The 26,210-nt window shown below is 35.8% G+C and overlaps 1 protein-coding gene across 2 annotated transcripts in view; it reads left to right on the top strand.

Annotated features, from left to right (window-relative positions):
- PACRG (parkin coregulated) overlaps positions 1-26,210 on the top strand; it is a 596,812-nt gene that overhangs the window by 489,914 nt on the left and 80,688 nt on the right. Inside the window, exons 7-8 of one of the 2 annotated variants that reach the window (XM_044671843.1) lie at positions 7,111-7,136; positions 12,117-12,127. The exons of the other annotated variant lie outside the window; for it this stretch is intronic. Of the exons in view, the coding sequence (XP_044527778.1) occupies positions 7,111-7,136; positions 12,117-12,127 (37 nt within the window). The remainder of the gene's footprint in view (positions 1-7,110; positions 7,137-12,116; positions 12,128-26,210) is intronic. 2 annotated transcript variants of the gene reach the window in all.

The raw sequence follows: 26,210 nt of genomic DNA on the forward strand, positions 1-26,210 counted from the left end.
TCCTCATGAACTCTGCCCACCAATGTCACTATCCACACAGACTCTCAGATTGTCTCTCTAAGACATCCTGTGTTGTGTGTACGTTTTGAAGATTCTTGTGTCTGCAATGTAGGAAATAATGTATTCAGTTAATAGGCTTTTATAGGAAGCCTTTTCCTACCCCCCTTAATTTTAGCCTTCCTGTTTATCCTGTATTTAGCTTCTGTGTATGTTGCCTCCCTGTTAAATTATGAACTCTTGAGGGTAAAGATTGTCTTTGGTCTCTTTTTGTATTCCCACCACTTAGCGCAGTGCCTGGCACATAGAAGTACTTAATAAATGTTTATTGATTAATTATTTTTTCATTTATATATGTGTCTAGCTATCTCTTTTAGTTTATAAAATTGTGTTTATTTATATTACTGTGGGTAGACTTTTTACTAGCATGGTTGGCAATTCTTTTACATCTTTTCATCCTATGCAGTTTTTGTTCATGTCTTTTGATAAATCTTTCATGGAGGAGCCATCCAGTGTGCTAGAGGTCTTCCTCTAGTTTCCTTCATATCTAGGGAAGGAATTTCTGGGATTGGAAAAAGTAGAGTGCTGGGATTAGATAGAGGAGTGGAGAAAGAGGTGTACCAGTGTATCACAAAGATCACTCTTCTTTTACCTTTCTGTATGGCCATACATAGCTTTAATGATATTTTTTCTACTATACAAACTCATAAAATAATTTACTAATGTGAGAAAGGGCTATAATCTTTGCCAATGGAGAGAGTTCTGACACTAGTCTAATCAAATTTGGGGAAGTATGGAAGTATTCCTTTGCTTGAACTTAGGCATATGTATTTAGTAATGATTTTCTATCTTACTCCATTCTTTGAAATACCTAATAAATGGTTTTGAATACTGTATTTTACTTGAAAGGTTTTATTTTTCCATAAGCAGAGTACATAGTACCTTAAGAGATCATGTGTATTTATATTTACTCCCCAGTCACCTATTAAATCACCTCCCCAATGAGCATTCTGTTCTTTAAAATGTAAACTCTTTGAGGGCAGGAACTGTCTTTCTTTCTACTTATATTTATGTAGTGTCTAACACATAGTAAACACTTAATAAATACAGGTTGACGAGATTCCAAAGCAATGTACCTTGCCTTTACTGAGAAATGTGAGATGATCTACTGTGTGCTCCCTAGTCTCCCCTACTTTATACTTCAAAATCTTTGCATGTTGGGGCAGCTGGGTAGCTCAGTGGATTGAGAGTCAGACCTAGAGAGGGGAGGTCCTAGGTTCAAATCTGACCTCAGACGCTTCCCAGCTGTGTGACCCTGTGCAAGTCACTTGACCCCCATTGCCCAACCTTACCACTCTTCCACCTAGAAGCCAATACACAGAAGTTAAGGGTTTAAAAAAAATAAAAATAAAAAAATCTTTGCATGTTATACTAAATTCTTACTTTTTCTGTTTTAGTCTCTAAAAAAGGGTAGGTGGTTCTTCTGGCCAAGGTCAACCTCTGTATTTATGTCATCAATCTATCTCCTCCAATTTCCTCTGAGAGTTTGCCAATCATTCTTTCTTTCTTCATCTTTTTTTTTCTCTGCTGACTTGAGAGAGCATGTAAAGCACAATAAACAAAGAGTTAGGAGAAACTTGAGATTGAGTCCCATCCCTAACACTTAAAAGTCAATAAACTCTAATGGCTTCTTGACTTCTTTAGAAACTTATAGCAAATCCTCTATTTGGTTTTTTAACCCTTCGTAACATAACTGTCATATCAGAATAGAATTTTTTATTTTATTGATATATAAACTGAGACACAGAAATAAAGAAATAAATATAGTGTCCTGAAAATAAACAGATTTATTTTTTTCTACTCTTGTGAGCCTTTCCAAGATCTTAGATTGCTACTTCTTTTTGTTGTCACAAGGAGGAAGGCAGGGAACCTGCATGTGAGGAATAGTGAGACAGTAGCTTTTTTTCCCTTAAAAAGCCATGAGATAGATTCTCTTCTTTTCTTGGATTGCTTGCAGCGAACACAAAAAGAAGGAAAAGCAGAGCTTCCCTGTTGGTGTTTAGCCTAGCTATTCATGATGCTGGAATTTATGATGCTGTGAGGAGAGAGATAGAGAGCTAGGCAGGACCTCTCTTCACATAGGTACCCTCAAAACCTTTTTCTTTGTGCCCTCTTTGTGTTCCCTTTTGCATGCTAACCTGGGCTGCTTGGCTACCTGAGGTTTTGGCAGAGGAATCTCCAAAAATTCAGAAAGTGTAATGGCAGTGATGACACCAATTCCACAAAACTAGCAAAAGCTCTATCTGTAACATAAGTTTTGTTCTTCATTAGGGCACATTAAAGTGAGAGGTCACAGGTCTCTGGCACTTTTTAGGGTATTTTATTAAAAATAAATTTAATGCATCCATCATTTATGTACTAAGCAAGAAAGGTATAGATATAGTCCCTTATTAGCAAGGAGACTAATAAGAAGTGGCTGCATTTTTTTTTCTCCTTCACATGGAAGTTGCATAGAATGAGGAAAGCCAGGGAATTTTTGAACTCTGAGAGAGCAGTAAAATACCAAGCCAGTGGTCATCTGATTATAAGGAAAAGGTATTACTTTCTTGAACTGAATATAATCCTAAAGAGTTGAAATCTCATCTGGTTCATTGATGTGATTAAAAAGTCCTTTGTTTAGATACATTTTGCTGTCTCAGGGAAACCTGATCAATTTATCCCCTTGCTGCTACTTCCTCTCCCCTTCTTTACCTCACCATAGCCCAGTAATCTGGCAGGGAGTTTCCTGCTTCTTTAAATCTTATTTGCCTTTGTAGTCATATAATGGGTTAAGCCTTCAGATAAATAAAGAAAGCTCCTTTCTTTTACATTCTAAGTGAGCATTTGCTATGAATGAATGGAACACACTATTGGAAATTATGAAGAGGAACCACTGGGCCTGTATTTAAACTAAACTATGAGACTATTTTGAAGTGTTCTCCTCACTTTCTTCCACCTCCTATTCCTTATTCCTCCTCCTCCTTTCTCCTAACTCTGTCTCTCTCCCTCTGTTATCTTCTCCCACCCTGCATAAAGAATGTTTTATAAATACAAAGACAGACTTTGTTTGGACAACACATATAGGGAATCACAAGGGAACATACTGAAATATACCCTATTACCAAAGCTGGGTCATCTGAACTGCATGGAAAGCAAGCAGGACTTGCAGGTAGAAGCTCTGAGCTCACATTAGCCTCTTTCTCAGGCGATCTGAAGGTAGTGGATATAATAAAGGTCAAAGAGACCCTAGCCTGGTTTTAGTCAACTGTCTCTTGCTTTGTACATGAAGGAGGAAGAAAGATCTAGGCAAGGTCTCTTCATGGCAGAGCAGTGCTGCCATGGGAGTCTGGAAGTTTTGGCTTTCGTTCTACACTTTTCTGTTTCAGACAGAATCTGAGTGTAAAGAAATCTCAGAGATCATCTGTTCCACATGGTTTAGACAAGAATCTCCTTTGCAATATTCCTGAAAAGTGATCATCTTCCCTCTTCTTAAAGACCTCTGATAACAAGAGAACCCACTGTTTCCTGCAGTGGATCACCCCACTTTTGGACAAGTGACATGAAGATGAAATCTGCCTCTCTGCAGTTGACTTTCATTCATACTCCTGTTTATGTTCTCTGGAGCCAAGCAGAACAAGACCAGTTCCTCTTACATATTAGTCTTTCAGATGACTAGGGAGAACTCTCATGTTGCCTCTTAAGTTCTCTCCATGTTAAACAGCTCCAATTCTTTCAACTGATCCTATGACAGAGTCTTCAGTCCCTTCACCATTCTGGTAGCCCTCCTTTGACTGTGGTCCAACTGGCTAGTGTTTTTTTTCTAATAAAGAGGGTGTGACTAATAGAAACCTGATGAGCCCCCTGATTCCCTCTTGGGTCTCCTTCAAAATGTGTTAATTATTGTACAAGATTGACTTTTCTCTAATGTATGAACTCACCAGATCCTAGTTGATGCTTTCCCCTTTAACACCCATTAAAGAAATTTGACTCATTCATTACCAATTCCAGCACCTGAGCTTTATCCTAGTGTTTGGCATTTAAAAGGAGAGCAGAAACAGACAGATGGAAAGAACTGGAGCTGAGAGGAAGAAGGGGGCTAAGTGACTTCCTGGAGGGGTTTAACAGATGTGCATGTTTCCCCTCCTAGAAACTAATGAATAAGTTGGTATTTTTTTCACTTCCTAGCAAACACAATTGTGTTCCTCTTGTTGAAGGTCTCAGCTCTCAGATAATACAATAAGTTGGAAGGGTCAGGGGTCTCTGGGGAAAGTAGGATTCATTGAAGTAGGAAGGAAAATTGTCTTGAATGTTTATGGACTTAGGTGTGAATTTTTGCAAAATTGTTACATTAAATGAAGACTGTCCTATATTTAATTTTATGATAACTTGAGTCATAAACAGCTAGGTGTTGCAGTGAAGAGTGACAGGCATGGAGTCAGGAAGATCTGAGTTCAAATCTGCCTTCAGATGCTAGCTGTGTGACCTAGGGCAAGTCATTTAACCCTGTTTGTCTCAGTTTCATCATCTGTAAAATGAGCTTGAGAGGGAAATGGCAAACCATTCCAGTATCTTTCCCAAGAAAACTCCAAATAGAGTCATGAAGAGTTGGACACCATTGAATAATAGCAAAGTGCTATCTTAGGATCCTCAAACCTTCACCTCTGCTTCAGAAAGTTCTTTGCTTCCTTTAAGACTTTCTCCCAAGAGTCCAACCAATTCCTCCCTCTCTTTTTCTTTGTCCATTTTGAAGTCTTGTGTACCTTAAGTTGCTCAAGTCTTGGATAGAACATCAAAGGGTCCAATAAGCGCCAATAACTGTCCCAGATCTGCAACAAGTCTATCTTTCACAATACCTGAGTCCTTCCCTATTCATAGCTTCCCAATGAAACTAAGTCAGAAGTTGTAGGAATCTAATAGTACCTGGAAATTAAAATAAAAAACTTTCTCCACAAATTGTCTCAAGATGAGAATCAAGAATACTCACTAAAATTGTTCATTTCTAAGACTCAGTGGTTCACAAAGTCATTAACAAGTTAAGAGTTCATTTATATGTTAGCACATGATTAAAGTAATTAAAGTACTGATTTCTAAGGCAAAGTTGAACGACAATAAGCATGGTAAGACCAAGACTTTAATTTCACTGAAATGTCTCTTTAAAATGCTATCTTCCATTGCCCAAACTGCTAGTTCCCTAGTTCTTTATTCTTGACTAAAAAATAAAAACAATTGAATGACATTTTTAAAAATCCAATTAGTCATATTTACTGTCATGTATTAATAAAAAAAATAAGTGTAGCATTCAGGGACACCCTTATATTTCTTTGAAAATGAAAATGAATTTAACACTCGATATCTGACTGCATCTTTCTAGTATAAGCACGCACACACACACACACACAACACACACACACACACACACACACACACGTGTATTTTAAACCCTTATCTTCTGGCTTATATCAGTTGCTAGGCAGAAGAATGGGAAGAGTTAGGCAATTGGAATTAAATGTCTTGCCCAGGGTCACACATAGGAAGTGATGGAGGCTAGATTTCCAGTAGATATATTTTAAAACATTTCATTGCTATAAATATATAATAGAGAGGTAGCTTGAGGGTAGTAGCCAGGTGTGAAGTCAGAAGGACCTGGGTTCAAGTGTTGCCTTTGTAATATACAGGTTGTGTCCTGGGCAATTTACTTCCCTTCTTGTGTAAAGAACAACTATCCCATAAGACTGTAAGCTACAGAGAGCTGAGAAAATTCATTAGGATGCAAGTAGATTCCATTCTTAGGAGATCAGGTCTATACCTAAAAATAAAACAATACTGCTTAGTTAAATTATACATTTTTAAGAATAACAAACCAAAACATTTACTCTTGCTTTAGAGTAAGAGAATTATGTTTCTAAAGTTTTAGGTATACTCCAGGTATAGAGAGCCAGCCTCTATATGGTAGGTAGGTTCTGAGTGGCGTATGGTGGCATAGGATTGATAAGACAGGAGAAAGAAAATGAGAACAACCAGACTAGTGGTTAGCCCATGTTGATCTGAACTCTGTGGGCTTTGGAGTTTATTTTATACTGATTTCAAACAAAGAACACAAAGAAAGAGTCATAGTTGTGAAGGGGTAACAAATCATACACAACCCATTAAAGTCTAAAGAGTAAAGGTATAAGTACAAAGACAATGGCCAAATTCCAACCATCAATTAGTAGGGGATAATTCTGGGAGCGGAAATATTTTATAGAGATGCTCTGGATTATAGGTTTGCACCTGGTCAAATAAAGTCCAGACTAAAGGTTCCAGTTTTATCTAAGTATGCAGTCTTATCTAAGTAATGTTTGTTAGGGTTCAGGCTTCTTAATTATCAAGGAGAGGAATCATTAACTCAGTAGATGCTGGTCTGCTAAAGACTCAAAGCTTTCCAATAAGAATATTAAGAAAGATGGGGATCTAAAATTGAGTCAAAAGAGGAGCCTCAGATTTTTACCTTAGATGGCCCATTCTGTCTGTGTCCTGACATGCAGTGCAGAAAAATCATACACAAAGTTTTACTTGCCGATGATTTTGTAATGGGATCCAGATAAAATATCTATTACAGACTCTGTTTCTCTAAATGACTCCTAATAGCCTTTTGGAGGGATCAAGTTGTTTTTGGATTAACTTACCTGCTGGTACCAGAGCTTTTCAGGGCTCAGGTGACCAGAACCAAACACAAAGACTGCCTCAGCCTGGATTGGTCATGTAGGGAATCCAGATAACAGGCCCTAAATTTGATCCTATTTCTCCAATGGCTCTCTACATCCAATGGCTCTCAACATCCAGGTTTCAATTTGCCAGAATAAATTAAATATATGTCGATGTTACAGTAATGCTGATCTATAAGAAGATGCTATTCACATGAACATTTATGTGGTAGTAAAATACTTAATATTGTATATTATATTTCAAAAATATAATATTCATATTGTCATGATTAGTCATTCCACTAAGAAGAAATTTAAGAGTTCTTGTGCTATTTTATATTATATATACTGTGCTGAGATAGAAAGAACAAAGTGTGTATCTCTGATTCAGTTCATGGTGTATCTTGGGAAAATGTAGTCGGATCATTGTCTTGGAAGCTTTTTCCCTCCTTATTTTTTAGAAATGTGATTCTTTAAATAGATACCTTGTAAACAAGCAGCTGTAAAGCTATGAAGCATAGGATGTCCTCACACTATGTGGTAGTTCTAGGACATCCAAGATCCAAGTTCCAAAAGGAGGATTTGCTTTAAATTGGAACTGAAATGGATAGTGAGTGGGGAATAGGAGCAATATGTTCCCAGCAACCAACTGTGACAACCAAGGAGGTCATTGTGTGCTGTCTCTGTTCTAACCTTTAGTCTTCTCATCCACTCCAAGATCAAGCATCAGTCCAGGAACCTGGTCTGAATGGAATGGCTCAGCAAAATCTAGGATTCTCCTCTTGGTGAATCAGAAAGGAGAAGGTATTTGGAGCCACTGAGCCACTAGGAATATATGAAAATATAGCAGGAAAAAAAAATCTGAGAGAAGGCCAAAGTTGCAAAATGACTTTATAATTTTGTTATCTGACCAATTTAAGCCTTTGATTTCAGTGGGCTTTGTGAAGAGACATGAAGTTAAATGTCATTTGCAGACTGCTAGGAGAGACTGTTATACATCCACAGGCATCATTGACACGTGGAGTCTGTGAATATAACAGTCTCTTCTAGCAATTTTGTATGTATGTGGAAAGAAATGATGATATTGAACATAGTGAATGAAATTGCACACCTGAGGTCTTTAGGGTAGGAAAAGTGTTTCTGATCACAACTCTAGGGAACTGTCAAAGCTGGTAGAGAATCTGAGAATAATAGACAATCTGCAGCCTGGCAACCTGAACATGTTCCAATTCAACAGAGTGAGAATTGAACTTAAAAGCTACAAAAATATTTTGCTTGTATAAAGACAATTTATTGAATTAAAAAATTTGAGTAATGTGCATCTCTGAGGAAGTTTTAAAACTCATGATTGTGAAAAATAAACATGGAGTCACAAGTAAGCCAACATGGAGATGTTCCCAAAATAACAAGAAATATTCTACATGATTCACCAGTGAAATAAATCCAAAAAGAAAAATTCATTCTAAAAATAAAGTAAAGGCATGGGTCTATATATTGTCATAATCCGTTTGTATTTGTTAAGATACACTGAGGGTATGGCATTGCACTAAACTTTGAAGAGCAATTTTTGCATCAGAAAATTTGAATGAGTTAATAAAAGCATTACAGAGAATAAAACTTTTTACAAATACCAAGGAGAAAATAACACAAATAAATTAAGTGATAGAATTGATAATGATTCAAAAACATCTAAATGTTAAACTCATTAGTTTGATCAACACTTAAAAAGAAAAATTAAGTAAAGGAATTGAGGCCATTGGGAAATAATCTAGGCCTCATGGAAATAACTATTAACAAAAATAAAGTTGTGCTTTGTCAAATTTGTAAGTATACCAATTACTTAGTCCAGAGAGTATGCAACCTAAGTCACTAAGATTTGAATTTACTACTTAAAAGTTATTTTTATTTACTTTTATTTATTTATTTTTTAACCCCTTACCTTCTGTCTTAGAATCAATACTGTGTATTACTTCCAAGGCAGAAGAGTGATAAGGGCTAGGCAGTAGGGATTAAGTAGTGTCTGAGGTCACATTTGAACCTATGACCTTCTGTCTCTTGAGCCACCTGGATGCCCCCCTTAAAATATTAAAAAATGATGGATACTATAAGTAATCTTCAAATGTTATGAACAAAGGTGAAGAAATGTAGATTTCTTCTCAAAAAAAAAAAAGGAAACTAAGATTCTTTATTATCATCCCCCAGTAATTCTCTTAGAAGTGTTAATAATAATAAAATTAATACTAAGATAACAAATACCTAAAATGGAAGCATATGACCAATAAGAAAATTAATTCCATCACATAGTTTTTTAAAATAGTGAATGAAACAAATATAAAGCAATAAAAAGCAACTATTTGTCATTTACCACTAACTACACGTATAAGAATTTTGACAATTTTTCATCGTCCACTAGAGTTCTCTGAGTTTGAATTGACTTTCTCCTAAATTCTGTATGTACTTGTGGGAAAGTGTGCCATCTGTTGTGAAATGATATTTTGTATCTATTTGCACCTTAGTATACACATACATAAAAGATAATTTACTCCACCTAGCTAATTATTCAATGGGGAGCATACCAGATTAGAGTTTATGAACATCACTACACTAGAGAAACCACTCCCAATCCCTCCACTTACCCTGAGAACCCTGTGGAGAGAAGTAGCCCCCTACCCTCCTGAGACTTGACAGGTTACCCATCAGAATGGAAGTTAGGTAAAGTAGAGTCAGAGGGCATACAATACAGGTTTTGATCTTAAGGGACACTATGTGAAAAGTTTTTATTGGCCATTTTATTTCTTAAATTTTTTAATGCTTATCAATATCTAAAAAGATCGACCCTATTTTTTAAAAGTAAAAATTTTCAGTATTTATTTTCATTTTATTTTCTCCCTGTGTGATAAAGAAAAAATATTAGATACAAAAGAGGGCTTTGTTTTTATAGAAACTCCTTTTTTTGGCCTAAAGAAAAGGCAATAATTTTATCCTAAGTAATTTGCAATCGCTTTAAATAAGACAACTAGCTGGTGAAGGTTGTTAGAGTACTGAGCCTGAAATCAAGAAGAGCTATATTTAAAGCTTTTCTTAGACATTTGACCATGTCACTTTCCACAAGACACTTAGCCTCTCTCAGCCTCAGTTTTCATATCTGAAAAATGAGGGGGTTGATTCAATAGCCTCTAAGATCTTTTCTCAGCTCTAAATCTAATATCCTATGATTCCATGTCCCAAACCTCAGTACCTTTAATTGCATGTGATTCTTTTCTTTTTCCTCTTCAGAGTACTGGTTGTGTGTTTCTACCAGGCACTGTCTTTTTTTAAACCTTTACTTCTGACTTAGTAACAACTCCAACACAGAAGGGGAAAGAGCTAGGCAAACACCATTAAATGACTAGCCCTAGGTCACATAGATAGGAAGTATCTGAGGCCACATTTGAACCCAGGACCTACCATCCTCAGGTCTGGCTCTTTCTCCTCTGTTCTACCTACCTGACCCTAGGCATTATCTTTCAGCAGGACATCAAACAAGATTCAACTGTTAATAGCATCTTTAAGAACTGCCGTCTTCCCCTTTAATGCTGTCAACAAAGTTAGTTTATTTTTACTCTAGTTTTCCCCTGGGTCAGTCTTACAACTTTAAAACAGTGTTTGGAGAGATATCCAGGGAAACCTTTGACAGATTTTTAAAGGCATTTGGAGCAGCAATATTTTCTTCTCAGATAATCATGAGAAAATGAATGAGGGACATATGAAATCTCTCTTTTCAGCATCACTTAGGCCTCAGATTTTTTTCTAGTTTCTATATCCATAAAGCTCAAGTGATATAAGTGAAATAAATTCTATTTCAGATCCAAAGGTACTCACTAAGATCTTATGGTTTGGATTCTACTTTATCAAATTATTTCCAGCTTACCTTGGAGTAAATCTCTTCTTCCTTTAGACTTAAAATAGCTGAGTTTGGCTTTTAACTGCTGTTGACTTTCTCATCGATGATATAAATTTCAATTCTGATTCTCCAAACAAAATTTTTGGAAAAGATCCTCCTTTTCATTCCAAAATAAACATCTTTAATGGAGAAGGAAACTTTCTTATGCTGGGATTCTCTGAAAAATGAACACTTTTGTATTCAACATTTGTAACTAACCTCCATTTTCTTAGAAGGAAGCACATTGCAAGCATCGTCATTTTTCACCATGCTCATTTAAGATAGAGAATTAATTAATGCACCTCTAATTTACTCATGGGAATACAAATAATTATTCTCTAAATTTGGTGATGATACCTCCTAGAGGACTAAATATCTCTCTAATAACAGTAATAGAGAAATCAACAACTCCTACTTATATAACATTTTAATATTTACAAAGCGCCTTCCTCCTAATGAGGCTGTGATAGTAGTTAATTATCTTCTCTGTTTTACAAATGAAGAAACTGAGCTTTGGAAGATAAGGTGATTTTACCACAGTTACACAGCCAGAAATACTCAGAAACAGACAAATTCTGGGCCCTCTGGTGTAATATTTTTGGGTATAATATTCTTTCCACTATGAGAGCACTACATATTCTTAGACATACTTCAATATATGTATGTATGTAGATATATGTGTATGGAGTTAAAGTTCCTTTTGTCTAAATAGTTATAATGTAGTCAGAGAGACTAAAAATGAAAGTATTTCATTCCGGGTCAAATTATAGATTGTAAGTGCTATAGAAATTGAAAAAAGAGAACATTTGGCAACTGAAGGATAAAAGCATTTATTAAGAACTTCTAGCAGAGAGGTAGCAAAAGAGGAGTATGTTGGCTTGAGAAGTCCCTGGAAAATTGTGAGTCAAGCTTTAGGATAATCAATTAACAAGATTTTTGCTAGAAACATAATTTAATTATAATTCCTAGGGAGGGAAGGAAGAGGAGTAAGGGATTGATAGATGGATGGACAGACCGGCAGATAGACAGACAGACAGACAGACAGATAGATAGATAGATAGATAGATAGATAGATAGATAGATAGATAGATAAAAAGAAAGAGATGTACACCTAGAGGTAGAAAGATATTTGTGAATCTTTTTAGGTGAGTAAAGTATTTGAGACTCTTTCAAGACAGATAGACCTTAAAAGAGAGATACACTTTAAACAGACAGAATTATCAATAAGCATTTATTGTGTGCCTACTGTGTCCTAAGTTGTGCTAGGCACTGGGGGCAGGGGTGGTACAAATATAATCAATGAAATAATCTAAAAAGGAGTTTACATTTTAAATGTGGGGGAGGAAATACAAAGACACATTAATACATACAGAAAAAATATAAAGAGAATAAATACAATTAAAGTCAAAATTGTTAAATATAAGATAGTATTAGAAAGGGAGGTCATTAATAGTTGAGTGTACCAAGCAGGGAAGAATTGGATCATGTTAGGGCAAGGAGAGAGTTCATTGCAGGTTTGGGAAATTGGATGTGTCTCAAGGTTCAGAGATGCAAAGATTAGAAGTAGAGTATCATTTATAAAAAACAGAGAGAGGTCCAGTTAGGTTGCATTGCAGGGTGTGTGAGGGAGAGTATTGTACAATGATCCTGGAAACATAGGTTGAGGCCAGGTAGTAAAGGGTTTTAAAAATTAAGCAGAGAAATTTGTATTTAGTTCTATAGGCAAAAAGCATCAGAGTAAATAGTGCAGGGGAATGACATGGTTAGATCTTCCTTAAGAAAATCACTTTGGCAATGGTGTGAGGGATTGAGTAGAGAGACTTGAGTGAGAGAGACCAATCAATCAGGGAAGACATCTCCTTAGTATAGACAAGAAGTGAGAGGACTTTGAACTAAAGTCTCACTCTTGCAATGAATGGAGAATGGAGAAAAGATTCAGAATTGAGATTTGTAATGAAGATAGAAATAGCAAGATTTAGCAAATAATTGGACATGTGGGATAAGGAAAAAAGAGGAATTGAGGATAATGCCAAAGTTATGAATCAGGGATACTGGAAGGATGTTGTCTTTGGAGAGACAGCGGTTAAGTGATTTGCCCAGAGTCACACAGCTAGTAAGTGTCCTAAGGCTAGATTTGAACTCAGGTTTTCCTGATTCCAGGTCCAATGCTGTCTCCACTATTCCACTTGCCTAAAGCTTCTTGCTTTTGAGAAAATCTGTCAAAAATCTGACAGATAATATAACTGTCACTTCTAAGACTCGGGCAAACTTCAGGTACTAGGAAAGATTCTTGGGGCACAAAGGACCATAGGATCATATAGTGTGTAGAAGGAGAAAGTATCTAAGATATTTAAGATTTCAAGAATTTTATAAATGGGAGAGATATTAATAGCCTATTTAATCTAATCTCTTCATTTTACATATGAAGAAGGTTAGGTCCACAGAGGACTGGCTTGCCCAAATGGCAGAGCCACATTTAAATTCATCAGGATTCCAAATCCAAAGCTAATTTCATTATATGAAAGATTCCCTCATGGAACTTATTGTTTCCAGGTCAATATTAATAACTTACATTAATCTTTAACTGACTATTGTTAATAGGAAACAAACTTTCATAGATAGATTTTATTCCCTGGATTAATCCTTGAATTTATGTAATTCTTATCCCAGTCACTAATGATGTGGCATTAAATTAATTGCTATAGAATGACCCTTCTAATCCTAAAATATTTAATAGATGATATTGCCAGGACCAACACCTTAAACCCAAAGGAAGTACTTGTTCTAAGTCAGGACTAAGCAGAACTGCCCAGTCCAAAAGATAGAAGCATATGTTTCCAAGCTATCCTAAAGTCCTGCAGTTTCAATAAGGCCATGGTGATTCCTTCCACGACTTTCCCCAGTTGTTCTAATCAGCTTAAGTAGTAGGGAATGTAACCTTTGAAACCCATTTTGAGGCTAAGTGACAGAGTGGATAGAATGTTGGACCTGGAGTCAAGAATACCTGAATTCAAATCCATTCTCAAACTTTTACTAGCTATATGATCCTGGGCAAGTTAAATAACCTCTTTAATGCCTCAGTTTCTTCATCTGCAAAATAGAGATAGTAATAGGACTTGCCTCTTGTGATTTTTGTGAGGATGAAATGAGATATTTATCAAGTAATTTTCAACCCTTAACATGATATATATATACATACATATATGTATATATATTAGTTTTTCTTAAATCATGAGCATAATTGATTAATGAGTGATTGAATAAAACATTTATTAAGCATTTATGTGCAAAATATGCTAAAAACTAGGAATACAACAGAAACATAAGACAAGCATTTCTCTCAAGGAACTCACATTTGAATGGAAGAGATTACATAGGGACAGTTACAGCAGCAAGTCAGATGAAAAGGTCTGATGGTCCTTAAGGTCTATCAGGAAAATAGATGGTAATACTCTTTTTAAAATGTCATTCTTGTTAATTAAGCCAAATCAATTCCTGATGTTGAATCATTCATTTGGATAGTGTCAAGATGGCAAGGATGTTTTTTCCCCTAGGTCTTCAATGGCTATAATTGTAGCCTGTGCGGGAGCAGTTTTTTGACTGCACAGGGGTTGTACTCTTCCTAAGACTCTTGAGCTTAGTGTCCTGGGCTGTCTCCATCTGGGTCTGAAGAAAGATGGTAGTCAAAATGGTGGTCTTCTGACTTTCTTGGCGCATGTGGGCACATCTCTGACTTTGGGGGCTTTACTGCTTTAGCTAGCCTGGTGTGCCTGCCATGTGAATGGTAGTTATTTGGCATTTGGTTGGGATAACTGCCCTCTTCTCTACAGAAGATGCTTACTTGGATGCTGGTTGTGAAGACTGGGCTGGAAGCATGTTTTTGAAATTCTAGAAACCTCAAATTGTTCTGTTGCATTCAAGAATCCCTAAAAGATGCTGTCTTGGCCCTGTAGCAGGTTACATGCTAATAATTGTTATGAAGCACTTACTTGCAGCTCTTTAAAAAAAAAGAATTATAAACTCTGAGGATCTATAGCAACATTAAATAAATGATCATTTCCCCAACTCTATTTACCTGCCTTATATCAAGGTACTTTACTTCCACTAAAGTATCTCTTAAACATGAGTCTGGTGAGGTATTTTCTTTGTGATTAAAAAATTAGTCCATCATGAGCACAGTTCTCCTTCACAAATATGAGTTATCAGCCTCCAAATTTCCCTGGAGAAGAATGTCTTCCTTAGGAAAAGGGCTCCCTTTGTACCATCCCTTCCTTTCTCTATATTAGTGCTAGTAAATCACCAAATAGATGACAACCCATAAGCCAGACAGTAAAATATAGCACTGGCAAGAGCTCAAAAGAAACTGTGCTAGATTTCTATTATGTTCCTAGGTAAAAATATTACCAGGCTTCACACTGAAGAAAATTGTCAATTTTACCATGTTTTCAAATCTCTATAGTAGAGTTTGTTCCCAATTTAAAAGTTTTCCTTATCCAAATATCCTCCAATAAAGTCCTTAAGATAAGGCATTTCCTTTTTATATTCTCCTCTTAGCAAGTCAATTTACATTTAACTTGATGGGATTTTATTATCATAGAATATTGTTTAGAAGGAAAGGGAATTGGGCCACCCTTCAAATCTGCCTTCCAAAGGCAGGAGCTGATCACTTAACATATCTACAGATCTGTATCTTTGATTCTGCCTGTAGGGTCAGGGAGGCATTTTGGTAAAAACATGAAAAGTACCTGTAAACCATGCCAATATTAAAATTTCATCATATCTTTTCCCATGGAATAGCCTTGCTCCCTTTACCTACTGTCAAGCAATATAGTTGCTTTCCTTATATCAGTGTTTGAATGTCATTTCTTCTGGGTGGTGTGCCCCAAATAATACCCAGCATTCTCCAGTCTACCAAACTAGTCATTGACCCAAACCTATTGAGGGTCTAGGGTTTGTATAGAGGGACCTCAAATTATATTTAATTGAATTAATGAATGACAAATCATTTATTAAATGTTTACTAATCGCCTATCATTATGCTAAACTCTGGTGATGCAAATATAAATAAATCCATAAGGATCTTACATTCTAATGGAGGAAACAAATGTAGGGGAGTGGTGCCTGGGGGCCACTTCTCCTAGCAGAAAGTCAAAAGGATAATCTGTTGATTCACCAAGCAGTCAATCAACAGATACACCATTTCCGGAAGGACTGATACTACTGATTTGTTTACTCTGGGCAGAACCAGAGATGGAAAGCCAGAGACTATGAGATCCCTCTTTGGGAAAAACTAAGTATGCTCTTGCAGAGATCTAGATTGGCAAACTACAGCCCATGATCTAAAAACTACTGCCGAAAAACTAAGAATAAATATCATCTTTTATGTGGATTATATCTGTCAATATTTACCATAATTAGAAATTAAAACATAAATGTATAAAATGTTTTAGTAATTCACTTAAAATAACTGACAAACCCATGATAAGTTAACATAAATAACATTTTAAATGAAAAATCACTATATTTTCCAAAACAAAACAAAATTTAGTGAGGTGGCATTATTTTACACATTTCTGCAAATCTCATTGATATCTGGCTTAATGGAAAACAGCTGGATTCTTATATCTACTTCTTCAATAATTTTTTTATTACACTGTTATTTTAGTCAAAGTATATGACATATTATATATAATAACAGATATGAAGTTGGAAAGGGGAAGAGTATTTTAATAGACAAATAACATATAAGTATTATTCTAAAAATTGTTTTGACCTTATAGACCCCCTGAATGTGTCTTGAGGAGACCCCCAAGGGGTCACAATTAGAGAATTTCTGGTTCCCAAACATAGAGAGCTTATATAAATGTGTACTCACTTAGGCTCTAATCAGAAGAGTTCAATTCAAGAGTGGAATTTTCCATAAAAAGAATGAATTAATTTCTCCAGACACTAGGGCACGGGTACTAAAGGATAGGTATAATGGTTATTGGTCCAAGTAGAAGAAGTAGGACTGTCAATAATAGCATGACCTAAGTAGATGGCTAGAAAAATGTAAGATGAGATATAAATTAAAGACATTTGTTCATATTTGAGTTTGTCTTCTCTCTCCAGCTAGAAGTTGTTATATTTCTTCAAAATTTACTCTCTATATCCAAGTATATGGAACAGCCAAAATGTTGTAAGAATTCTATAAATGCTTGTGACTATGGAAATGGACAGAGGATTGAAGGTAATATAGTCCTATGCCCCTGATTTTACAGAACAGGAAACTGAAGAACAGGGAACATAAGCGACTTGCCTAAGACCACACTGAGGTGTCTGAAACACTGGAATAAGAATCAAGGTCTTCTGGTTTCTTGCTCCATGCACCTCCTTGATACTATGATTATGAAAGTATATGTGGTAGCTGATGAGCTGTATAGAAAAGTAGCTTTTAAGATAAAACATTGTGAGAACAACATTAATGAGTTAAAACACAGGAATTTCATGCACTTGTTAAATACATAATTAACCACATACACACATTTGTTTTAATAATTTTATTTCTCTCAGGATTGGTTTACATATTTATTAAGATTTATAAATGTATCACTTATAGATACACTTTTACACAGCAGAATCTTGGTGACTATATTCAATATAGCAGAGCAATATAGCTAATTTCACCAGAAATTTTTAAACAGGTAGGAAATCTAGCGTTAGTGTGAGGCAAGATGGGAAAAAAAATCAACAATTTTGTAAAATGCTAACCTAACTCTAATGTTATACAAGAAAAATGAATATGTTAATGTCATTTATGGGATGAATTAGGTTGAAATAGTTTCTTTGCCATGATAGTTGCTGTCTAAAATACTATTTCTGTTTTCAAAAAAATATTTTTATGTAAAAGGATTAAAGCTCCCCAAATTATATTAATGTAGGGTCAAAAATTAATCATGTTAAACCTGTCTTCTCTTAAAAACTTTGTCTTTATAGAAATTATACTGCAAACTGACTTACACTATTATTTAATAGATATTGTTATATGCTTTGCTCATTGCTCTGAACCAATTAATTAGGAAAAGAGAGCCATTATCAACAACTGTCCCATTTAACATCAGTGGGAAGATGTGTTACTTATGTTACTTTAGTTTTGAGTTATTTTTGCTGGAAAATGTGTGCATTTTGTACACAGCTAAAATTTCTGTCAGCCTCTCATTGATCAAGCAGATGAAAGAAATATTACAAATGTTTAATCACATCCATGGAATTTAGTTTTATGGAAAAATTTTTAAAGAAATAATCTAAATAAATTCCCTTCCTGAATGATAAAGGTTTTGTTTGCATTACAGACTAGCTTCAGAACTTTCCTTTCTTCTAGGATGATAGAATTTACATTTAGGAGGAACATTAAAGAGATTATCTAATCCAGACCATCATTTTACAGATGAGAAAATCAAAAACACTGTAAAGTAAATGACTTATTCTAAGTCATATTGCACTATAGCTGGTATTAAATCCATGACCAGCATATTAATATTTCCTGGATTTAAGAATAAATTATGCAATCTAAAATTTAAAAAATAAACGCTTTGAAATTAATACCTTCCCTTCCTCCCTTTCCATCTCATCATGCATAGAGTTGAAAAAGTTTTAGACTTCATTTACAACTATGATCAGTTATGTTTAGTTATCAGTTAAACTATGAGCTTTAAATACATTTTATAGGTGAGCAAATATCTATATACAGTTTGAGTTTTGCTAATGCCTTCATTTATTACAAAACCAAATTTGAAAAAGAAAAAAACTGAAGAATAGAATAGATCTTGGATCTAATTTTTATGAAAAAAGTAAAATGTAAGACAACAATGAAGGGCATGGTATGACATAAACTCTTTCAGGTGTCACTGATCACTAAAAGGGTTTTCATCTCATAATATCACACTGAGTATTTGCCATTTTGTTGAAACCATAGAACAAAGAAGGAACACTTTCAACATTCATTATCCAAGGTTTTCAGAGCTTTAGATTCAGAGCTTAAAAGCTATTCTTTGAGCCTTATTGACTTTAATCTTAATTTTTCCATGGTATAAAAGGTAATTCTTAGACCTCTTATATTTGCCCAACCCAGAAAGCTTGAAAATGTGTCCTTTTTTAGTATTCAAGTCAATGGCTCTACCTTAATCCTTTTAGCCTCAAGACTTCATGTCATTCTGGTCCTCCTCATTCTCCTGTTTCTTTTTCAAGGTGTTTTGTTTTTGTTTTTGTTTCCCTGTCAGCCTTCTATTAGCAGAAAATCTATAAAGGAATAGTCCTTAGTTTTTCTCTAGTATGCATCTACATGTGATGGATCTTTCAAATACTGGATTTACTATTAGTTCCACTTTCCCATTCTACTCTCCTTTTCACCATGATCACTCCATTAATGAGCTCACCCAAACTTTTATGTTTTTAATAACACCTTTAAACATATTTCTAATTCTACATTTCTAGTCATAACTACTCAGTCTTAAAGAACAATATTTATCAGTCTATAGACTAGCTCAACCTAGACATCTTGCCACATCTAAAATTAAATTCATCAGAAAAAAGAACATGTCACCCTTTCCCATACCCATCCCTATCACCACCAGAAGGACCACTAGATTTCTTATTCCCTTTACAGTCATCTTCAGGTCTGCTCTTTCCTTTACCTCCATCAGAGCAAATCACCATTTTCATATATCCCATTGAGTATTTGCCATTTTGTTGAAACGATAGAACAAAGAGGGAACACTTTCAAAACTCATTGTCCAAGGTTTTCAGAGCTTCAGATATGGGTCTGATTCTGAGCAATACCCTGTAAATTTAAGTTCAACTGTGGATTGAAACAAAGTACTCTATATCATTCTGCAGTTAACAATAGATTTACTTATCCAAAGCATAAAAAAATATTCAATAAGAATATACTACAATATGATTGGGGATCAAAAGTACCACACCAATGCAACTATCAACAACTTGGAAATAGGTCTTGATTAATGACACATATGAAAACCAGTGGAAATGCATATCGGCCAGGGGAAGGGGGAGGTGGGGGGGGTGAGGAGGAAAGTAAGAGCATAAATCTTGTAACCATGTTAACTTTTCTAAAATATAAATATTAATAAATGTTTAAAATTAAAAAATATATATCCTACAGTCCTTAGTTTAGTTAGACTTAGTCTCCAGTGGCTTCATGTGGAAACCTTATGGTAGGGTACCCCTAGATATTCACCTAATCTGAAGGCCTGCCAACTCTTAGGGAAACTGGAGGCCACATCCAAATGGCCAGAAGCTACAAGGTAGTTGAGTTGAGGGAAAAGCAATTTGAGCCTTAGTCCCCTGGGGCAGTTATCAAACTTTCACCTTTCAAGGAAAAAACAGGCCCAACCTTGTACTAGGGGGAAGGAACAGGACACTTGCTCCTACCACATACCTCACATTCTTCCCAAATAGAGACCTTCTGTATTTGCTCCAGAAAATCCTCCCATTTTTTTTCCTTTTTATATTTCTCTCTTTCCATTAAGAACAAAAACTTGCTTTATTTGGGGTGAGAACCCTAAACCAGAGCAGTGTTCTTTCCCAGGTTAAAATAGTCATTCAGGAAGAAAGAATTGAGTGAGCATATATTATAGGACAGGTACTATACACTTAAGCTATTAAGAGAAATGAGAAAGAGTTAAGAGATAGATTCCCTGGCCTTCAGGAACTTGGAGTGTTCTTAGGAAGGCAAAAATTATTTTAACATGAAATAAAAGGCTAAAGGACTTTTAAAACCCTTGATAATTTAGCCCCCTCCAATCTTTCTAGTCTTTTTACATCTTAATTTCTAGGTAGGCAGGTAGATTGGCACAGTAGATAAAGCTCCAAGCCTAGAATTAGAAAGACTCATCTTCCTGAGTTTAAATCTGGTCACAGATATGTATTAGCTGTATGACCCTGGGCAAGTAACCTAACTGTTTCCCTCGGTTTCCTCCTTTGTAAAATGAGCTGAAGAAGGAAATGGCAAACCACTGCCAAGAAAACCCCAAATGGGGTCATGAACAGTCAGACATGTTGGAAAACCAATTGAACAACACCACTTTCCATACTCTTATGATCCAGCAAAACTGGCCTTACCATAACTTGCAGCATACTGTGTTTTAACCACTATTCCTCAAGCCTGGAATTCTCAACTTTCTCATCTCTACTTCATCTATTCCCCAGCCTCCTTCAAGCCTCAACCAAAATCCCACCTTCTACAAGTAGCTATTCTGGTTCCCCTTAATGCCAGTGCCTTCCCTCTTTCCCTTTCCCTTTAATGTTAATTATCTTCCCTGAGAGATTACTTCCAATCTATTTTATATATCCCTTGTTTGTAAATATTTACATATTGTCTCCCCATTCAGATTGTGATATTCTGGAGGGCAGAGACAGTTTTTCCCCTTTCTTTGTATTCCCAGTGTACCTGCTAAATGTACGTAGTAGGCACTTAATAAATACCTATTGACTTGATTATAATTAATGTAAAAGAGTTTACAATAAAGTGCCATTAAACATAACAGAACATCAATATGTCTGATTCTAGATAATAAGTGGTATCTGCCAAAGAGATGCTGACGAAGAGAATGTTGAATGTTGGCTGGAATGACTGAGTATGGTTCTATGGAGGTAGTTGGCAGATAATTTTAATTAAATCATCCACATTTTCTTTTGCATTTTTCTTGCCTGTGCAAATAAGTTCCCTTTTGTATGCAGAAGGATTTTATGTGATTACCAGAGAGAAGTTAATTCAGATTATTGATGCTGTATCAGGCTTGCCTCAAAGCCTTCGAGACTTTTGTCTTCCTTTTTAGTCCCTTTACCATAGAAGCAGTTTCTTTCTTGAAATATTTTCATAGCCTTCAATCTAAAAAGACACAAAAAGCAATATCACATGTTTATTTTTAATTTTTTTCAAATTTCCTGTGAGACACATGTTAAGTCTGTCTGTTTGATATCTTTCTCCCCGCTTTTTTTTGTTCCAATTCCTTAGGGAAATTATGAAGCGGATTGGTTCTGATATAATCAGCATATGCCCGAAAAAAAGGCATTCCTTTTACAAAACATTTTTAAGCATGTTGTCGAATCAGAGAGAAGGTTTTATATGCCATCTAAATTTCATTACCTCAATCATGGGGAAGAAAGTAAAAGCTTGTGTTGAACCAATAGAATCCTATCAGTTTAATTTAAATTTATGACTTGCTCTCATCAGGGAAAAATCAGTAAAACATCCATCTGGACAGTTAGTAGATTTATAGCACTCTTTTACTCTTGCTCTCAGTCCTAAAATAGCTAAGCTCTTCAAAAAAGCCAGAAGGAATACAACTTACCTTCCCAGACAGGCAAACACACAAAGTCTCCTGGAGCATTTGGATCAGGACTCTGTACAAAGTGTCATCACTTCTCTTTTAATCATCTGGCCAACCTTGTTTGGGCAATAAATATAGCTAAGGGCAGGCATCTAGATTATCACCTCATTAGGTAAAAGAGTGTCATTGCCAAGACTAAAAGAAAATTTAGGTACAGGGCCAGGAGCCAGAACTCAGAACCGAAGAAAAGCAGGACTGGAAGCACCAGGCAGGACATCAGCCTGGGTGCAGGCCAGATGCATCAAAGTGTTTCAGAGACCATGTGGTCAAAGTAGAGCCACAGTTCAGTGAACTATCTGAGGGTGAAGTGTAGACAGGTACTATAGGCCGGAGCAAAGTAGTAATTAAAAACCAGGTCACCTGTCAAAAGAATCTCCCCCTCCCCTAAATTCTCACGGTCCTACCCATAGAATATCAGCCTTAATAGCAGAAAAAGTCTCAGGAACTTTTAAACAAGTCAACAACTTCTGCTGAATCAGAAGACATTATTGTATCATGGATACATTTTTTTTTTTTAAGTAGGAAGAAAGAAAGCATTGGAACTGTAAAATAGGAGCCTGGATTTTTGAACCCTTTTAAGGCTACATAGTTGTATGACCTTGAGCAAATCACTTTGTTTCTATGAATCTCAGTTTCTTCTTCCGTTTCAGTAAAATGGAGAGGAGACTAGATGACAATAATTGTCATTCACATTTATAGAGTGCTTTAAAGTATACAAAATACTTTCCGTAAAACAACCCTACAAAGAAAATAGTATTGTCTCCATTTTTCAGATGAGGAAATTGAGGAATATCTTCCAACCCAATCCCATAATCCTATATTCACCCTCAAAGATCACTTGGGAATTAGATGGTCTCCGCTCTAAGACACCACCTAACTTGACTACAAGACATACAGGACATGTTGGGGACAAATATGAACATTCCCCTAGCCATGCTAGCTGTATTCACCAAGCATTCCCCATGCTCCTCTTATGGCAATTAAGGCTATGGACCAGGCTACTAGACTAGAGTCAGGGCAGTACAAATTACGAAAAGACTCCAAGGTGTGGTGGGGGTCATCAGAATAACTCTAAGCCATATTGAGGCCATCTTGTGCTGAATGCAGCATTTAAAGGGACCAAACATGTTTTATATGGAAATGCTCTAGATCAATGGTTCCCAAACTTTTTTGGCCTACCACCCCCTTTCCAGAAAAAATATTACTTAGCCCCCTGGAAATTATTTTTTTTAATTTTAATAGCAATTAATAGGAAAGATAAATGCACCTGTGGCCATCACCACCTTTCTGGATCGCTGCAGCACCCACCAGGGGGCGGTGGCACCCACTTTGCGAATCACCGCTCTAGATGGACATTAAAATTATCTACCAAATTTAACTTTGGGGAAAAAAAGCACACAAGCATAACTGCCACACATAGAGTGAAAAGCAAACACATAGGAATAATAAATAAGAATAAGAATTCTTAATAATACATAGCATTTATTTAGTTACTTTATGGTTTGAAAAGCACCTTCCATAGATTGTCTCACTTATGATTACCCCTATGTGTTCAGTCGTTTTTTAGTCATGTCCAATTCTTCATTGGGATTTTCTTGATAAAGATCCTGGAGTGGTTTGCTAATTCCTTCTCTAATTCATTTTGTAGATGAAGTAACTGGGGCTGAGAGAAATTGTGACTTGCCTAGGGTCACATAGTTAGTATGTGTCTGAGGCAAGATTTGAACTTGGCTCAACAATGACCACTGCACCACCTCCCTGTGTCATAGATATAAAACCCTCACAGCCACACTACACTGTGGCACCGTAGCTCAAATCTTTCTCTCTTTGTCTCTTTAGTGGTAATAGTCTTTTCTTACTCTCACTGTAAGGAGTCATCCTCTATCCTCAGATAGTGATAGCAGTATTGCTTCTGTTTAAATATACTGATTATCAGTACCTCCAGTATAGCCAGAAACACATGCTTCCTCTCAGCATCAACTGTTCACAATCCCACTCTCTCTCCAGTTGTGCTAAAAAGGCAAAATTGATAAGAGATCTAGATAAGTAGAAAACAAGAAAAACCACTGGAATCATAATAGCAAAATAAGACAAGAGGGAGAAGAAAGGAGAGGCACTTTTATTAAGGTGATCTTGTGAGGTTCAGGTTCATGCCAAGATTCACATAGACTCCCTACTAGGATCAAAACAAATTCCAAAGCCCTTTAAAAGAGTATGGCAGATTAGTATGTGTATAGGACTGAAAAGGGTTGTTCATGGGGACAAAAAGAAATATAAATCCAAATAGGATGGGACAAAAATGTTACAGCTGCTACTTTTGCTTTGTTACTTTATTGAGAAAAAGCAATCATCTACTAGTTAACCTTATGGTAATGAGCCTCTGAACTTAGTTGGGCTGGATCTCATACAGTAATAAAAACTGTCACTAGAAGCACATTGGAAACCTTGCCCTCTTAATAGGTCAGACCTGCTACAACCTGCAGGCTGCTGGCACAGCCTTCAAGTGCCCAGGATCACTTCCATGCTACAATGAGGCATCAGAGAACATGCCTGATCCCATCTGATTTTGGAAACCAAGCAAGGATGGCTAATACTTGTTCATGGTTTGTTGTTGTTGTTTTTAAACATTCTTTTTTAACATTTATTTTTATTCTAAGCTTAAACTCCAAATAAAATGGATTCTTTTACATGCAGAGTAGAATATAAAAAGAAGTTTATAGATGAGACTTGAGGTCTCTTATATACAGCTTACTTTTCTTTGAAGTATGTAATAAATTCAACCTAGAGCTTTCAGAGATGTCCTGTTTATGTGGGTTTCTTTCTGGCCTCTCTTCTTTTCTCTGGATTTTTTTTAGGGTGTCGGGAGGTAACCCGCGTATGCTGAAAGAGTCAGTTATGGCACTGATCCCTCTGCCGATGGAACGAAAACCTTTGAGTTTTTAGACTTAGGTTGGTTCTTCCTTTCTTAGACCACTTGTCATATTCTAATTCTTGAAGGCTCATCACATTGATGCCAGACTTAGTGCCAACATCTGATATAGTTTAACCTTACCATAAGTCAGAACTCCTGAACTCTCAATACATTAACTACTCAGTAATAGAAATTACAGGCATAGGCATGCAATGCTTGGCTTCTCTACATTTTTTTAAAATATCCCACAGTGACCTACTTTTCTTTACGTTTTTTCCTGTCTTCTCCTCCTTGTCCTCCCACCCACCAATGGGGAAATTTTTTTTTTAATAACTCATGTAACAGATATACAGTCAAGCAAAAAAAATTTTTTACCATATTAGCTATGTCTGAAAATATACATCTTATTCTGCATCTTGATTCTATCACTTTTCTGTCAGAACATAGATAGAATGATTCATTGAGTCTTCAGGAATCACAATTGATCATAGCATTGATAAGAGTTTTCAAGTCTTTTAAAGTTGTTTTTCTGTGTGAAGTTTGTTGTGTAAACTGTTCTTCAGGTTCTGTTCACTTTACTATGTGGTAGTTCATATAGTTCTTTCCAGGATTCTCTAAAATCATTCATTTCTCATGACACCATCTGAGGCCACTAGATGTTGTAGCCTTTTGCTTAGCCAGGTTAAAAGACTTAAATATAATTTTAACTTCTTTGGGGATGTGTCATTGAGCCAAAATTTGGAACTCTTTTCAGTTTGTGGAATGGCAAATGTAGGCTTAAGTTTTGGATACCAAATCTGGCTCGTTTTCAACAAAACTTCCTGTTCCTTCAGATTGTACTATTCTGCATTAGACAAACAGAGCCAAAAATCTTGTCATTTTCCTTCTCTGGATGATGTCTGACGTATATGATAATGATCCGATAAATTATAGTGAAGGCTAATTTCTAACAATCTATCAACTCTATTATTCTATTAATTATTGCCAGTATGTGCTATGTACATCTAATGCAAATGACTTTATGGGAAAGCATTTAGATATTAGCTCTATATTCTGTCAGTGCTGTTCTCAGTTCCTTTTAAATGCATTATGGAAAGTATTTTTTGGTAACTAGTAAAATACAATCATCATAGCATTTTACTCATGATTTATAAGCCCTAATTATTTTTCCTTCCTTATATGAAGTGCTTCTTCTAATAAAAAAAAGTGAAAGACAGTATTTTTATCCTCACATGCTGAAGGATGATGTGATAATAACAATTTCCCTA

The sequence above is a fragment of the Gracilinanus agilis genome, chromosome 4 (assembly GCF_016433145.1).
Source record: "Gracilinanus agilis isolate LMUSP501 chromosome 4, AgileGrace, whole genome shotgun sequence".
NCBI lineage: Eukaryota > Metazoa > Chordata > Mammalia > Didelphimorphia > Didelphidae > Gracilinanus > Gracilinanus agilis.